The sequence below is a fragment of the Tyto alba genome, unplaced genomic scaffold, assembly GCF_018691265.1.
Source record: "Tyto alba isolate M040663 unplaced genomic scaffold, T.alba_DEE_v4.0 Super-Scaffold_21, whole genome shotgun sequence".
In the NCBI taxonomy this organism is placed as follows: Eukaryota; Metazoa; Chordata; class Aves; order Strigiformes; family Tytonidae; genus Tyto; species Tyto alba.
In genome coordinates, this window is record NW_024881295.1 from 17,021,036 (window position 1) to 17,034,651 (window position 13,616).

The 13,616-nt window shown below is 35.4% G+C and overlaps 1 protein-coding gene across 13 annotated transcripts in view; it reads right to left on the reverse strand.

Annotated features, from left to right (window-relative positions):
• Positions 1–13,616, reverse strand: part of ERC1 (ELKS/RAB6-interacting/CAST family member 1) — a 300,191-nt gene that overhangs the window by 129,243 nt on the left and 157,332 nt on the right. For all 13 annotated transcript variants that reach the window (XM_042795217.1, XM_042795216.1, XM_042795215.1 and 10 more), the window contains one exon: positions 9,140–9,275. In XM_042795217.1, the coding sequence (XP_042651151.1) occupies positions 9,140–9,275 (136 nt within the window). The remainder of the gene's footprint in view (positions 1–9,139; positions 9,276–13,616) is intronic.

The window sequence follows — 13,616 nt, forward strand, 5'->3', positions numbered from 1 at the left end:
CTGCCATTTTTAACCAGATACATTACCTCAGCATGAAACAATAATTGTTCCATAGCACTGCGACATAAAGACGTATGCACTTACAATGCAGAAAACATTTACAGTTTAAGAATACTCAATGGTGGTGAGTGGCATGGAGAAGAAAGCTGTGCCCTAGAAAGACACGGATAACCATTGTTGGGACACTGAATTCCTTTAGCTTTTATTCCCTTGCTTTTCACACCCTGTTTTGAAGAACCATCTGAGCTCAAAGATATCTAGAATTCAAACACCAGCAACAAAAACAACACAATGTCCTAAACTGAATTTGTTGATGAATTTTAACTGACTGTAGACATTTTCTAGAATGTTAAGGCGGTCATCATCCTTTAATTACCAGTAAAAGACTAAGCGATACCAATACAGTTAGTTTTTCCCACCACCTGCATTCAGATCCGAGTATCTCAAACACAACTCAATGGCTGAAAGGACTTTTGCTGACCTTTATTATTTTACAACTTTTGGTCAGTTATGAATACATGAATTGCAGCATAAGCCTCAATTACTGCTAATATTTGCACATCATAGTAAGAATAGTTGTTCTGACATATTCTGAATGTGTAAATTTTAGCAAAAGAGGAAAATGTAATAGGAAAAGTGCTAATTAAAAAGAGGAGAGGACTAGTTTAAGGGTGACAGCAATTTGGGCAGCTTAGCAAGATTAATGAATAATACTGAATTAGAATGAAGTAAATTATGTTTATTACTACTTGAAATGAATGATAACATTTTTTTTAAAGGAAATGCTGAAGCATTTGTTGCTACAGGTATAGAACTAAAAAAAAATTCCACATGTATCATTTTTTTAAATAAATTGTGAATTCTGTCTGTCTTTAGGTCTCTATCATCCCTTTTCCTTTCCCATTGGGCAAAAAAAGAATATGGCAGAATAGCAATTTCATTAAACAATGAGACTATGAAATGAGCTGCAACAATTGGGCATTTTTATTCTTGGGGAGAGATGAGTTACAAAACCATTTTCAACACAGCAAGTGAAAAAAAAGCTTGTGAGAGAGAGAGCAAAAAAAATCAGAAGAGGGAAAAAATGCAAATTTATTGCCATTTCTCAGGCTTATGAAACAAGACACCAAAATGAAAAGAGAGCTGTTCTTCCCTTGAATGTACTCCTATTGTTTTGCTTGAATCTGGCCCTCAATGTTTTCTACTCTCAGGAGAGACCTCCTCACAGGAACCACACCATGTTGTCAACAGTTACATTAATCTCTCTGACAGTTTTTAGGAAAGGAGCTTGAACTCAGATACTAATCTTGGGAAAAAAATCCATGCAAAAAACTTCTAGTGGTTAAGGCTGTTGGCACACATTCAGCTGTCCAGTCTTCACTGTACTTAGTTTCTGGCATATCATAAAGGGTACCAACCCTGCTCTTTGCCAAACAGGCAAGAAAGTACAAATAGCAGGTTTCATCTTCCACTGACACCTAATGTTTCTGCAGAAAAGACTGGGTGAAAGTGTGTCTGGAGAATAATATTCCTGATGGATCACAGAGAAATATTAGGATGTAGGGAGTCCTCTTACCTCTCTTAAAAAGTCTCAAGCCATATAATGGCTTTCTCTCACTACAAATCTCAATTTGCAGTTAAGGAAATACTGGGATAACTGGGAGACTGCCTAATGCTAGTTGTAAATAGCGACTTTCACAAATTTTTTCCAACTGTCTGCTCAAAACTGTAGAACACTTTTACATTATATAAGAAGACAGAGTTAAATGGTTCACCATTTTTAAAGATGCAAAGGCAGTGAATACATTTAACCTGAACATAATAAGCGTATGGTAAACTAAACCGTAAAGTGAAAACAAACAGAGCAGATGGCTAAATGTCTATCCAGGGATATGCTTATCCATTCCAAATGCCAAGTCTCTTCTCAAGCTTAGTTTCTGTAAATGTTATAGTAAGAAGTATTCTGTAAGGAGTGCTCTCTTCTGGTCAGACACAGGAGAAGGTAATTCCTTAACAATGTATTTAATGTCATAAACATCGATTATGTAGAATGACAGATTCTGTGTCTATAAGAACTGCCATATGAAATCTAAGAACAAGTTCGTATATTTATTCTGATAGTCAGAAATGTGTATTGTATTTTAGATAGAGAAAAAACCTGCATCTTCCTTCTTTAATGACACAACTCAACAATTCATACAGAAACAAAGCAATCTGTTTCTGAGATACGTTCAGAAGTATATTATTTTTGTTGTTGTTTCAACATGCAACAATGAACACATGAGCAACAATGAAGTTAGGCAGACCCTGTAAACATTCATCAGAAAGAAAGGCTTTACTAAGACTGGAGACAGAGCTGTCCCTACAGTTTGGCTGTGGCTCACAGCTCATATTGTAAGAACATTAAAACACCGAAATCTCACAAATCCAAGAAAATTAAGAAATGGGAGAAGTAAATTTACACTTTTTTAATGGTCACCCATAATACTATATACTCTGTCTACATCCAGCTGTCTGGAGAAACAGGTAGCAGATTTTTGTAGGAAAAACTGGGAAAACTGGTATTAGAAACAAACCCAGGTAAATACTCTTAGGACTTAACATGTACAGAAGTGTGTCTTGATGAGCTTCAAATAAATAGAGAATTACTGTCTTGCAAAGTCCATCAGATCCACCCGTGAAAGGATAAGAGATGAAAAGGACTAATATTCCTAAGAACGTGACCTCATCTGAGCAGATGCTGCAGAGCTTGACTTCATTCCTTCTTGTTTGTCGGGATATTTTTCCTGCCTTGTTGCGTTTACTTTCTGGCAATTTATCAGCAAGTCTTCATGCCTGTCCTTGCAATAAAGTACGTTATGACTTCAATAGAGAAAAGGGAAGAAACCTTCCTTTTTAGCTTGAAGATCATTTTTAGATGCACTACTGTCTTGCTGAGATGGAAATCCAACAGTGTAATTTTCACATGAAAACCTAATTTCATGATTTTGCTATTTCATATTATGGACCGATTTTTGCTGCTGTGCAGTATTCCTCCACTGCTCAGCGAACTAGCATTTATTTCCAGTTCTGTTTCTGTGATGTTAAATGATAAAAATTATCAAGGTATTAACACTGTGCCCAAGTCTTTTTTTCCATTGGAGCGCATTACAAATGAAGAATACCTGCATATTCTCCATGTTACTTCACAAAGATATGACAAAACATGAAGTGAGGCTGTCTATTCACCTTCCGTATATTATCTATGTAATAAAAGTAATGTATCCATGAATGCTTAATTATAATTTTTTAATTCCTGAAAAAAAGGCTAACATTCCAATTAATCCCATCCCCCCACCCCAAGAAACTTCCCCTCACTGTAAGTCACAAAAAGCCTAGCTAAAAGGTCATCGTTTTTGGAACTTCTCCCAGACATGCAGGAAAGTTAGGAAAAGCCTTCTTGACAGGGAGAGTTATGACACGATAAGAACAAGAGCTAGTTTTTCTTGAAGCATCTGCCAGGGTTAAAAATTTGCTTGTGTCTACAGTAACTGCACGCACTGCTGAAAATCACAACCCTCCACTTAAGTATAGAACGCAATGTTTGTGGAACATTGTATTTTATGTAACATATTGTAAAAGATGATGGAAATTAAAATTGCTACTGGAATATTACATCACTAACAAACCATGATGCATATTAACGTCTCTACTGCATATGTATATCTTGTTTTCTAATGCATAGCCAGCTGTCACAGAATCTCTCAGAGAAAGGGCTGGAGGGTCAGTTGATTCCCAAACTACCTACAGGCTACCCTTTTGCTTAGACCAAATAAAATAAGAGGAATAATTTGCATATTTACTCCATTTAGATTCTTTATGATGTATGATTGTTCTTTAGAGCCTGTATTTGTTCGCACCTGCTGCACTTTCATTAACAGAAGTCCAACGTAATACTGAGAGACAGACAGCACAAACATTCACGTAATCTCCGAACTCAGAATCACATTTATCTTAATTATCAAGAATATGTAACAATGTTAAGTTTCATCCTTTATGGTGACTGATAAGAAAAACTTATCCCTTCCAAAAATGCTAAGAAATTTCTTAAAAAACGAATTGCAAACCGAATTCATAGCCTTTCAGTGCTTTATATCATGAGTTCTGCCCTAGAAGACAGAATGAGGATGGCCTAGAACTGACTATACCATTTAGTGAAACGATAGCCATCTGCGTGAGTGCTAATGGCACCTAGTCAGGCCCAAGGAACACTAACACCTACCAGGCTGGGCAGCACAGAGAATTATCCAGGGACAGGGAGGCGAAAACTTCTCCCTGATGTAATTGATGTCTAAAAAGTACTGGGAGAGGAAGGGAGAGAAAAAGAACACTTTAATCTGAATAATTCCCAAAGATGGATCTGAAATCAATGAGAAAATACAGGTCTGATGTCAGACTGTTCTCTGGAACAAATCCTGTAGATTCAAGATGGCATTAAAGAACAGATTTCTACCAAGCTGAAACGGAGTAGATGACAGTTTCATGGGCCTTAAAATGTTGAGCTGTGCTATCCAAGGGATAAAGAAAGTACACTCCACTCAGCTGGCAGGCAAAGCTGGAATCTGATATGGAAGTGGTCTGTATGGAAGAGAAATCAGCCAGGAACTCGGCACTTGAAATTCACTTATCCCAGGAAAACATGTAACACCATTTAACTAGCATAACCAATTTGCTTCAAAGATGACAATGTCTAGAAAGTTATGGAGGAAATCCTGAAGTATGCAAAACTTTCCTTTAAATCTGTTTCTTCAGAAGCTTTGTACACACCATCCAAAAGCAAGTTCACAGATTAATTAGGGAAGCTCAGTTTTTAAATGCTGATATTGACTGTGTGTACATGTTATGGTACCTCATAACAAATAGTTAATTAGAATAGAACAGACTATTTCAGTTGGAGGGTACCTACAATGATCGTCTAGTCCAACTGCCCAACAAATTCAGGGCTGACTGAAAGCTAAACAATGTTGTTAAGGGCATTGTCCAAATGACTCTTAAACACTGACAGGCTTGGCGCATCAAGGCTGATATTTAATGAATTTCAAAGGGTCATTTGATGAGAAGGTATTTGGCTACCTATCCATTTCACTGAGCTTTGTCTGGATCCCAGTAAAAGCATAACTGAACAAAAAATTGCACATTTGATTAGATTGAAAATTCAGTTCTTTCCACTAGAAGGATATTTTTCCTATTTAATGCTCAATATGATAAAAGAATTATATAATCACACGGAACAAACAACATATGCTTGAGTATATAATTCATGGATTAAAATGATACATTAAATTATCCAAACTTGGGTGTGGAAAAAGAAGAAAAAAAATAATAAAATTACTTGGGTTTACAGCTGTTCATTAAAGCATTCAATTATATTTTACAGAGCTTCTGGACATATATAGTTTGTCAGCAGCAATTATAGACTGATGGAAAGTGGCTGCAATACAGATCCAACAGTAAACAACTCCATGCCACAAGATAGTCTGAAAATTCCTCCTAAAAACTCTGGAAGACGCTGGAGTGGTAGACCAAGAAAATATGCATACTACCTTCCAGATGTCAGTTCCAAGTACCCATTCAAATATCATGAAATTTCAGTAAATGTTACCTTTCTAGGACAAGACAGCATATCAATTCCTTTTCACAATAGCCAAGCTTTAGTTACTTAAAGCAAAAATTTTCTACTCCAGCCCAACGGCTTGTTTTTTTTCTTTTTTTTTTATCCTGCTTATAGACCAGACACTCGTTAACCTCTCACATCTCTGGAGAGTTGTGGTTTAAGGGAACCCAGGAGGAAAAGACAAATTTGGAAAGCCATTTATCCATCTCACTAGAATTGAGACATTATGGTTTTCATTCTTCCCCCACTCCCCAAAATACCAAATTTCCATCATCAGAGCTCTCTGAATAAACGAACATTTTGTTACTGGACTCAGGAAGAAAGAAACCACATGCCTGTTAGGGACAGAAAGAGAGGAGGAGTGGAGTATGTGCTTGGGAGCGTGTTTATTTGACTGGATTGCAGACGGTCAACCGAAGAACATGCAGATCATATATTTTTAAGCATTTCATAATGTCTTATTATTAATTCCAGCCAAAACCACCAAGACCAAAATTATCTGAAATTGGTGCTTGTGTGTCCTGACCCCAAAGCCAACAATGGTTGCATAAAAAAAAAAAAAAAAAAAAAAAAATCATCTATGTTCCTCTCAGGTTTAATTTTTTTTTTTTTTAATCAATTAGAAGGCAGTGCCCTTTAGAGTCCATGGAGAAGATAGGTCCCCATAACTAACAAACTGAATGTGGTCCTGGGTAAATTTTACTTCCAGGAAACCAAAATGCTGCAGTCCTTAAGAGATGGAGGCTATAAGCAGAGGGCTCTTCTAAAGGAAGGAGTTTTTATTGAACCTGTCACTTGTCATTAAACACTCCATATTTCACCTTAGCCTGATATTTTCATTAGAGCATACCGACCTTTTTCATCTGTGAATGAAAGCATTCCCTTCAGCCTTGTGTTGAATATGGGGAGAGACTCACTAAAATTGAGCCCACCCAAACAGGACAATTACGTTCATAAAAGCAGGAGAGGCACTAGGGAAAATCAAGTAATATTAATACTATGATAACTTATACATTTCAATGTTGACTATCACATCCCACTTCAATCTTAAATTCTTACATGAATTTAATAATGTCTATTTTTAATCTCATAAATACTTGCATATAATTACAGAGAAAGCAACAGACACCAGTGCAGAATAAAACGTAATGTAAGCAAAGTAGAAAAAAGCATGTACTGCTGTATAGACATCTCTAATTGGAAAACCTTAATGTAAATGGTAAAGATAATATTATACACTTTAACATCTTTGTTTCCAAATTTAGCTTCCCTATTAGACCACAAGTAACACTGGAAAAAAAGAGAAAAGTCTCAAACAAATTGGCTTCATCAAAAGAGACAATTGGTTGTTTCTTGTCCCTAGACATAAGTTGGTTACTCTGAAATTAAAAATCGGAAAGATTTAGAGTAAAATTATGCTGTGTTACTCATATTTTTATATCTATGATCTCTCTACTGCTATAACACTTTGTAAGTAAAGAATTGGATAGGACATTGCAAGGACAGCTATACATTCTTAAAGAAATCGGATACAAAGCAACACCATTTTTTGACACCTAATTTCTGAGCTAAAGCTGCCTCACTGCTGCCACGAAAGATGTACAATCTCTCTGAAGTATCAGAAACTGGTGTTAGTTTTAACATGAATTAAACTTACCTGTTACTAGAATACCCTTGTCTGTCCACTGCTATGTGTAGTTGTATAAACACATTACATAAACTACTGGATCTTTAAAACAAACAAACAAAAAAAACCCCAGCAATTTTAGCATGCAAATAAGAGCTGACAGAAAACAAATTTCAGGCTCTTTGCAAAGCATTCCATGTGTGTAAAAGAAAGAAAAAAAGAAAAGGGAAAGAATAATTGTAGAGGAAAAAAGCCAGAAAAGAAAGCCATACCTTTTAAAATCTGAAAGTGATACATAAAACCAAAGAAGATGGTCTTGTGGAATGGTGTCATTTGATAAATACACCATGCACATAATTGCAAGGCAAGTGTCAAATACCACTTACCTCTTCAAACTGTGCATACAGATTTACTCAAATGCAGATTAGAAATCTAACCAAATATTGTATTAGTTTTAGGAATTTTTAAAGACATTTCACTATTACAAGGAGGATTGTGTTATTTAAACTTAAGCTGCCACATAACGAGAGCCTTGTGGATTGCCATAGCATTACAGCCACAAAACCCATTAGCAGATGTAGAAATCCCACATCCCCGCCTCTTATAAAAGTCTGCAGTTATGAAATCATTTTCATACACTTGAAACTTAACTATTTCAGTGCCCTGACCATACAGGACGAGAATTGAGGGGGAAAACCACAAAATGGTGCATCTGAGACCATTCCACATGGACACATGTTTCTGTGGTTCTTTGAAAAGTTCTTAAAGAGTTGAAACCATCCCCCTGGAATTTCACAGAACAGACTAAAGAAGCATCTGAATTAAGGAGATTTATCTTTGCTAGTGCACTATTAGGATCTATTCTGTGTCTTCATTGTAGATGTATTAAGATATGCAGCTGATAACAAGAAACAGGATTTAACCTAGGATAACAAAGGAAAACACGTAAGAGAAGGCTTGCTCTCTGAAGATTTAAAAAATAGTTTTAAAACACCTCAAGGATAGACTACTGTTTCCATGTTTATTTCCGTTCCCCAAAAGAAAATTTATTTTTTGTAAATTAAAGAAATCACAGGCAAAATATCTATTATCTCCTCACTTAGAATCATGGTATCTTTGCTTTATTTCATGGCAATTAGTTCAACATTTTTATGACAGCACTTGAAAACTTACTGTTTGATAAACCATCGATAGCTAATATCAATATATAGCACACTGAGAAATATCTGACTTGCTTTCACACCGGTGACTTTCATATGCCTAGGCACATTTGAGGTAACCAGGTAATTCTGTAGGGCAGCAGCATGCTATAATTTCAGAAATAAAGCAAACTGACTAATAAGCATACCAAGAATTCATGAGGTAGAATAGGGCTTCACTCTCCAAAAAGAATGAGTAAACACTGAAGACATGGTCCTGCAGTTAGCCTGCAATAATTCCAATTTACTATAAGAATACTTACTTGGTTATCTTTCATTTACTGAAGAAAAGGCATCAATATAAGGTAAAACCAGCTAGGAAAATACACAAAACAGCTAAGAAAAAGACTGTTAGAAGAGCAGGGAAGAAAGAAAAGCCACACCAATCTCAACACTGAAACGATAAAATTATTTCAACAATGCACTTCATAACCAAGTTGACAATTAAAACTATTTTTCCCTTTTATGAAAATGGAGTAAGCTGTAAAGGCAACTGAGAAAGGCTGCTTTCTTTGAGGTGCTCTGGGATAGGTGAGTCCTTTTAAACAATCAGTAAGAAATTTCTTAGGTAACAGCAATGAAAATGGATCAGGAGGTACAGCGGAGAGCCAGGTAACTAAGCCTGGCTGATTGGCCAAATTTCTTCAATTCCCATGTTACCTGAAGCTGTTGGGAGCTGTCATTAAGGTTATCCTCTCGTCTCCTGGCCTCCTCCAGCATCTGTGCACTCTTCTTTTTCTCCACTTGCTCTTTGTGCTTCAGATTGGCTACTTTCTTATTTTGATCTTTAACTTGCCTGCAAAAGAGAAGAGCACTCAGAGAGTGGTCCAGAGCACGCTTCCCAACAGCCCCAGCACTGGGCAGCCGGACTGGGGAAGAGTGGAACCCTCAAGTATCATCACTTCATTTGCAGAAGGTCACCAACACCAAACGAATGCTCAAGCGTTACCCTCAACTGTTAATTCAGCCAAAAGAATGCTTGATTTTGCTAAATGTGAAAATTTCTGAAATAAAAACCTTAATTATTATTTGGTATAAACTATTAAACAAATGATGCAACAGTCCTCTTGTGACCACTTGGCAGAAATCTTTTCTCTGTTCATACACACACGTACATATAGAAAACACAGACATCTGATAGCTTATTTTGCTTTGGGTATCACTATATATAACGTAAAGAAAATAGGAGGATCAAAAGGAAAAACTAATGAAACATGACTTGAATATAGAGGGCTACCTAAAAGATCTAGGCAATCTGTTTCCACAAGTAAAACTATTTCTTTTCAACCTCAAGTCCTACTTGTTTACTAGGTATTTTGAGGGATTTCCGATCCTTTCTTTTTACAGAAACAAGACAGAGCAAGTAAGAACAAACTATTTCAGAAAGCGTGGATAATTTCCTTTTCACTTGCATCTATGAATTATTTTTGATGATCCTGGCAACTACCATCGCCTGTAAACAGGGTTTGGCCTTTCTGGGCATTAAGACACATGGAGTATTGAATCTAATTACAGACCCTTTAATCTCAGCCTCCTGACCACAGAGAACTTAAGTCTAAACTTTTAGTCCAATCAAAACAAAACAGGCTAGCTTTGCTTCCTCAGCCCTTTTCTTCATAATTATATCTGGAGTTTGGATTTTGGAATAAAAGACAGATTCTTTGGTCGCAAGATTTCCCCAAAACATTATGCAAGTAGTAGAGACGGCTCTTTAATTTACTGTTTAGAAAGCAGAATGATATACTAGCTTCATATCTGGTATGTTATCCACACAGAGAGGGATGAATGTTTCTTCTGTATTTCAGAAATACTTTTGGAACAGATCACAAACAACTCTGATTTATTTTTTTCTTCAGAATTCATAACAAAAGTATGATCAAGAACATATCTCTTTTCAATATATATGTTCAAATTATGTAGCATATGGCTAGTCAGTGTTGTGAGTTCTTCCAAAAAACATGTAGGTTCAACACTGAGCTCTGCTTTTTGCAATCTAAGCCAACTGAAGCTGGGAAAATTGCAAAGACGGCAAATTTTCCTTGGTGCTAAACAAACTTCTATTAGTGTGAAAAAGTGCTGATGGGCTCAGACACTGAGAAAAAAAAAGGAAAGTCCTTTTCTGATGATGTTAAATAATTACTGGCATACTGAACTACCTTGTCTAACAGTTATAGCTGATTTAAGTCAGGATGCTTTTTAAACACAACCAGTATAATTGTTAAGTTAGCCTAACCCAGTGCTGCACACTGGCAATGGGCGCATTGCCCAGTTTGAAAGCAGACGTGTTCAGTGATTAAACAACTTATTGGAAATACTATGTTGGCACCAACTCAGCTTGTACAATACACAGTTCTATCTGTCCAAGAAAATAAACATAGGAAGTACAATTAAGTCAATGCAGAAAATGAAAATATGCTAGTCCAACACATTCAATTCCATATAAGAATTCTTATTCAACTTCTAAATTAAAATTACAGGAATTAATTATTTTTATAAACTTGCAAACTTAGATTCACTTGTTGGGAAACTGGCCTGTGTTACTGTAATCTTCTGGTTAGATAAGAGACAACAAGATTAATAAAGCCACAACCCTCATCAAAATATGTCTGAAGTATATAATCTCCTGCATGGTCCAAAACATTTTCAAACAAAATGTGTATTTCAAAGAAAGGAGCAATTATTGACATCCACCTTCTCATGTCTGAACCAAAATTACTGTCTTTCTAATATATTAGGTAGATATTTTGAGACAAGCTTTCCTAAAGCAGTTAAAAAGGTGGAAGTCTTGAAATTACCTAGTGGTTGTATTACTCAGATCAATCCTCATAACTGTCACACTGTTTGGAAGCTAGAATTCACATGCTGGATACAACTATCTCTCTATACCTTTGACGTTAAAAAGCAACAAAAGTTGGGCAATAAACCTTTCAAATTATACAAATTTCCCCAGCTGTTTAAGTATATAAATGGAGAAGTTCATGTGAAGCTTGAAATTTATGAATTTAAAATGTTTGCAGTCATTTGATGCATGAAAACACATCTCATCTTATCTCAATGCCTGTGGTACCAAATGACAGTTCTCACTTTTACAATACTTCATGCAGATAAGTGTGTAAAAGGTTTAGCATATACAAGCCCAGAGCCCTCGAATATTTGCACCATGAAAGTTGTGTGAAACTGTAAAGAATCCAACCATGATTCTGTAAAGAAACCTCTTCTCTGTCAGATAACTTTCAGTCTCAAAAGCTAGAGAACCATGTTTTTATATGTAGAAACAATATTTTAAAAATATTAAACACATGCAAGCACATTTTTTTTTAATATCAACAGACCTCAAAAGCTTGATTAATAGGAATCACACAATTCACTGCTCAGTAAAACAGTTCTGTTGCTATTTTGAACAATGAAATACAACTGATGATTGTTATAGAACAATTTCATCTTCACACCACCACTGAACAATGTGCAGAACTGGACCACATATTAAACTGGAACAATAAAATAAAATACAGAAAGTATGCATCTTAAGTGAGCACACTGCAACTGGCACATTCTATGAGGAGAGAGTCAAGAGGAAAATAAAGATTTTTCATAATATATGTGCACAAAGAAGCTAATTAGACTGCACAAAGAAACAAAGCTCTGGAATTCCCTCAGTTGAGTCCTTCATTTTGTAATCTTAATGTTCTTTTAACTCTTCTGAATGCAATTACACATATGTACAGCACATAACCCTGTCGAAGGGACAGCAAGGTTTTAAAGAAATCCTTCGTCTGTAAAAGTATTTTTAGTAAAACTGAAAAAACTGCACACGTTTAAAGATAGAAAAAGAAGAATGAATTAATTACAATGATGGCAACAGCTTAAAGATTTATGAGTGTTTTCTAGAAAGCATTAGTGTTAGTATGTAGAGCAATGAAATAAACACCAATTTGCAATGTGCACATGGATTTCTCATCATAAAATAAGGAAAACATGATTCTGAGAGATACAGAGCATTATATATTATTGTAAGTACCCATTCCTACTGAAACATCTTTTTAAAATGGGACTACAGAGAGAGAAAGAATGCGGTGATTCTAATAAAAATCGGAGAGCCAGTTCACATTCAGTGAGATAAAGCATTAAGGGAGGATATCACTGGAACCAACAGAAACAATAACAAACTAATAAAAGCAAAATTTCCTCATCTCAGAAGATGTTTATCCCCAGAGTCATCCTCAAATCAAACGATAGAAAATGTTCTAGTCATATATAAAAGAAGAAAAGTCTAATGAGAATGTTTATTATGTTGAATTACAGAAAAGAATCCCACTTGTTTCGGAAATAACAATTTCTTTCGCATTTTTTAATAGCAATTTTCAGATAATTACTTGTTTTGAGGTACAGCTCCTAAAAAATTAGAACTCAAAAGTGAAAATTCACTTCCATTGCTTAGATTTTTTTTCTCCTTTTCACAATATATCATGCCAAGTACTGTTACAATGGAATATATTAAAGAAAAGGAAGTAGAATGAAAATTAGGCTTCTGATTTAAAAAAATAAAACCCCAAGTCTTTCAACTGAAGACTGGCCAACATTTTCAGAATTAATCATTTCAGATTCTTTGATTTTCTGTGTCCAACTTAAGCCATGCCCCTGCTGAAAAGTTCTGATATTTTTCTCAATCTGGACACTGAAAATAACAGTTTCTATGACTTTATCCTTTCTTTAATGAAACAAAGCTGCATCAATTAAAAAAAGCCGCACCTTTCCACTTCTCTATGAAATTCTTGACCTTCCAGTGATGAGGTATAGCCAAACACCATGGGGAATGAATTAAAATAATCACAGTAAGCAACAAAAACTTTCAAATTAGAAGATTTCATATTTTCAAATAATTCTAAAACAGGAAGACAAATAGGTGTAACAGAAAACCAGTGGACCATCAAGCATTCCTGCAAAGTGGAAAGTCACTTCGTTGCCTGTGAGTCCTTTGGAAGAGTTTTCCTCCCTAGTAAGATTGTTTTATAGGAACTATTATTTATTAAGGCTTTTATGAATTTAATTTTTTCTGTACTAACATGAATATTTTTTTGCATATTAATACTAATCTCATTATTTTTTACTGTAATGCACATCAGCAAATATAGCTGTT